The sequence below is a fragment of the Carcharhinus amblyrhynchos genome, chromosome 12, assembly GCF_965287045.1.
Source record: "Carcharhinus amblyrhynchos chromosome 12, sCarAmb.v2.hapA, whole genome shotgun sequence".
NCBI classification, from domain to species: Eukaryota; Metazoa; Chordata; class Chondrichthyes; order Carcharhiniformes; family Carcharhinidae; genus Carcharhinus; species Carcharhinus amblyrhynchos.
Genome location: NC_137335.1, coordinates 87,846,533 through 87,850,942, shown reverse-complemented (window position 1 = coordinate 87,850,942; position 4,410 = coordinate 87,846,533). Strand labels below are relative to the sequence as shown.

Below are 4,410 nucleotides of genomic sequence, written 5' to 3'. Positions count from 1 at the left end.
CCGGTAGCGGGGATTACACTTCCGGTAGTGGTGATGGCGGATCCGGAGTCGGGGAACGGCGGTTCGGCTACCCCGGAGCCGGGCTCCCCGTTGGTGCAGTATGTGGTGCTCCGGGCTGATCTGCAGCCGGACCGTGGGTGGAGCCTCGGGGCTCTGGTAGCCCAGGCCTGTCACGCCAGCACCGCCGCCATTCACCTGTTTTACCCGGAGCCCAACACCCAGAAATACCTGAGAGAGCTGGAGAGCATGAGGAAGGTGGTGCTGCAGGTGAGGGGGGAGGGGGGAGGGGGGGAGGGGGGGAGGGAAGGGGAGAGGGGGGAGAGAAGGGGAGAGGGGGGAGAGAAGGGGGAGGGGAGAGGGGAGGAGGGGAGAGGGGGGAGAAGGGGGGAGGGGAGAAGGGGGAGGGGGGAGAAGGGGGAGGGGGGAGAGAAGGAGGGGGGGGGGGAGAGAAGGAGGGGGGGGGGGAGAGAAGGAGGGGGGGGGGGGGGAGAAGGGGGAGGGGGGAGAGAAGGGGGAGGGGGGAGAGAAGGGGGGGGAGGGGAGGGGGGGAGAAGGGGGAGGGGAGAAGGGGGAGAGGGGAGAGAAGGGGGAGGGGAGAAGGGGGAGAGGGGAGAAGGGGGAGAGGGGAGAAGGGGGAGGGGGGAGAGAAGGGGGAGGGGAGAAGGGGGAGGGGAGAAGGGAGGAGGGGAGGAGGGGAGAGAAGGGGGGGGAGAGAAGGGGGGGGAGAGGGGGGGAGAAGGGGGAGGGGGGAGAGAAGGGGGAGGGGGGGGAGAAGGGGGGGAGAAGGGGGAGGGGGGAGGGGAGGGGAGGGGGGAGGGGAGGGGGGAGGGGGGAGGGGAGGGGAGAAGGGGGAGGGGAGGGGAGAGAGGGGAGAAGGGGGAGGGGAGGGGAGAGAGGAGAGGGGGGAGGGGGGAGAGAAGGGGGAGGGGAGGAGGGGAGAAGGGGGAGGGGAGAGGGGGGGAGGAGGGGGAGAAGGGGGAGGGGAGAAGGAGAGGGGGGGAGGGGAGAAGGGGAGGGGAGAAGGGGGAGGGGAAGGGGGGGAGAAGGGGGAGGGGGAAGGGGGGGAGAGGGGGGAAGGGGGAGGGCGGGGGGGAGGAAGGGGGGAAGGGGGAGGGAGGGGGGAAGGGAGAGGGGGGGAAGGAGGGGAGGAGGGAGAGGGGGGCGGTATGATCCCAGTTCAGGCTGTCCTCTTGTGTGCAGAATTTGGCTATCAGTTTCTGCTCAGTAATTCTACATGTTGTAGTGCGACATAAACCCATCTTGATCTATACGTAATCCCCATGTCTTGCCTGGGTTTGTAAAACCTCACTTACTGTACAGTTTGGAGACAATACACATCTCTTTAACCTCTGCTCAGTGCTCCTTCCACTCACATTGTCAGCCACTTTAAGACTTGAACAGCAGGTTAGGTGTAAAGACTCATATTCTAATCAGTAATCTGTAAACTGTCTGTGCTTTATATGCTCTGTCTGAGGCCAGAACTCTTCATTCACCTGACAGAGGTAAACCTCGAAAGCTTGTGAGTTTACTATCAAATAAATCGGTTGGACATAAACCTGGTGTTGTCAGACTTCTTACTGTGTTGTGAACAGCCAGAGATCATGGTACATGTTGGTACTACTGACATAGGTGGGAAGAGTGATGAGGCCCTGCAGCAGCAGTTTAAGAAGTTAGGTAGAAAGTTAAAAAGGACCTGTAGGGTTGTAATCTCAGGATTACTCCCTGTGCTATGTGCTGCCTTGGAGAACGCTTAGTCAGATATCAGAGACTGAATGTTCTTGACCACTGAAATGTTCCTCAACAGGAAGGGAACACTCCTGCCTGGTGATTGCCGAGTGGTGTCCGTCCATACGCTGTTGTCGTGTCTGCATGGTACCATGCCTCGGGACATCCTTTCCTGCAGTGTATCAGGTAGACAATGTTGGCCAAGTTACAAGAGTATGTACCGTGTATCTGGTGGATGGTGTTCTCACGTGAGATGATGGCATCCATGTCGATGATCCAGCACCTCTTGTAGAGGTTGCTGTGGCAGGGTTGTGTGGTGTTGTGGTCACTGTTCTCTTGAAGGCTGCTTAGTTTGCTGCGGACAGTGGTCTGAGGTTGTGCAGTTGTTTGAAGGCAGGTAGTAGGGGTGTGGGGATGGCCTTGGTGAGATTTTGTCTTCATCAATGACATGTTGGAGGCTCCGGAAGTGTTGTATCTTCTCCGCTCCGGGGAAGTACTCCAAGGCGACACACAACAGGGCAGAATCACTGAGCAGAAACTGATAGCCCAGTTCCGCACACAAGGACGGCTTCAACCAGGATCTTGGTTTCATGTCACACTATTTGTAACCCCCACAACTTGCCTGGACTTGCAAAATCTCACTAACTGTCCTGGCTGGAGACATTACACATCTCTTTAACCTGTGCTTAACCTTCTCTCCACTGTCATTATCTGTACCTGTAAAGACCTGATTACCTGTTAAGACTCACATTTCAACCATTATCTTGTAAATTGAGTCTCTGCCTTTATGTCCCTGTTTGTGGACCCAACTCGTCACTCACCTGATGAAGGAGCAGTACTCCGAAACCTTGTGATACCAAATAAACCTGTTGGACTTTAAACAGGTGTTGTGTAATTTCGTACTGTGCCCGTCCCAGTTCAATGCTGGCATCTCCACATTCTGGAAGGCAAGGAAGGAAATTGCAGAGGCTTTGACCCAAATTTTCAATTCCTCTCTTTCTTGGAGGAGGTGCCAGATGACTGGAGAACAGATAATGTGGATCTGCTATTTAAGAAGGGTTGTAAAGATAAACCAGGGAACTTACAGAGCAGTGAGTTTCATGTCAGTGGTAGAGAGACTGCTGAAGAAGAATATCTGCCTACACTTGGAGAAACAAAGGTTCATCAGGGATAGTCAGCATGGTTAGCACTGCTGCCTCACAGCACCAGGGATCCAGGTTCAATTCCTGGCTTGAGTCACTGTCTGTGCGGAGTCGGCAGGTTTGTCTTAGAATTGACTAATTTTATTTTCAATGCAGGCAGCGGATGAGGAGACTCTGACCAAACTTGCTGCAACTTTGAGAGAAGCCAACATTGATCACAAGCTCTGGATTGAACAACCAGAGAATGTTGCCACTTGTTTAGCCTTGAAGCCCTATCCCAAAAACCAGGTACAGAAACTGCTGAAAAAACTGAAACTGCTGAAGTGAGTGGAGATCGAAAGGTTACATCCATCTAACCATGCTTCTCCAGAGATGTTTCTCTGTCTAATCACACTCAATCAATGGACCCTGTTTTGATCTGGGATTACAGATCTGACTGCCATGTCTTATTAAAGATGGATGATGAGTTGCAGTGTTATTTGTCCTGTTACCTTTCATGTTGATGACTTCAAGAATCCTACATCTCGCCTTTCTGTCCCTCCCTTCCCCACACAATTTAGGAAGTCCTAAAGTAAACTGAAATCTCCTATATGACTGCTTGAAAATTTTGAATTCAGTTTTGGAAAAGAAAATCAAACAAACAGAACTGCTGCCAGAAAACTGGTCATGAACCTCGTAAACTGTCAAAACTTCAACTGCCAGTCTAATATCTTTTAAGCAAGATGCAATCTGCTTTAAACATGGTTTTAAATTGCAGTTGAGTTAATCGATGTCCATAATCCAGGTTGCAGCATTTGGGTTTTTTCCAAACCTCTATCTCTTAATGATGTAATCAGTACACATGATGCATGAAAAAAAATTAATATATAGATTGTTGACACAATATAAGCAGATCTTGTCACCGAGTGAGCAAGTCTGAGATCCGCGACAAATAGTTAAAATTAACAACGGGAAGATAGTGTAAGAGTCTTGGAAGAAAGAAGTATGGTGAAATCTTCACCCGATGTAGAGAGTGGAGAAACCGGGTTTATAGTGGGTAAAATGGTGACCCAAACCCTGACACAATTTTGGTTATATCAAAGTCATCAACCGTTCCCACTGGCAAAATAACAAATCTCAGAATGATGTCTGAGAGGAGCTGGAATTCCACTCTGACAGCTCCAGATTTGCTAAACCTGTCTAAACTTATACAACAACACCAAACAGCCAGAGTGGAGTTAGACCATAACAAATGAAAAAAGCTCCAGCCTTTACAAGGTAGGCCATTGTAAAGTTTGAATAAAGACTTTTTCACACTTTCACTGCGTGACTGTTTTCATTCCCTATTCAAATCTTGTTTTCAACAAACTGCATGTGTTTAAGTGTTAGCATAGTTTGAATTTAAAATGTGTATTCTATAAGAGGAAAGTAGTGATTTTTGTAGTTGCTGAACTTGTTGCTTGAAATTCCTGTGCCTTGTGAGAATTTAGGACTTTTCATGGGTCTTGGGGGAATTGTGTTTCTAAGAAATGATCCCATGGAATTTAGCATCTAAAAAATAATC

At 50.4% G+C, this 4,410-nt stretch overlaps 1 protein-coding gene across 1 annotated transcript; it reads left to right on the top strand.

Moving 5' to 3' along the window:
- Nucleotides 1-15: 15 nt before the first annotated feature.
- ptrhd1 (peptidyl-tRNA hydrolase domain containing 1) lies at nucleotides 16-4,168 on the top strand. Its single transcript, XM_080199881.1, has 2 exons — nucleotides 16-267; nucleotides 3,024-4,168. The coding sequence occupies exons 1-2, from the start codon at nucleotides 34-36 to the stop codon at nucleotides 3,192-3,194; spliced, it is 405 nt and encodes a 134-aa protein (XP_080056007.1). The 5' UTR covers nucleotides 16-33; the 3' UTR covers nucleotides 3,195-4,168.
- Nucleotides 4,169-4,410: the final 242 nt, after the last annotated feature.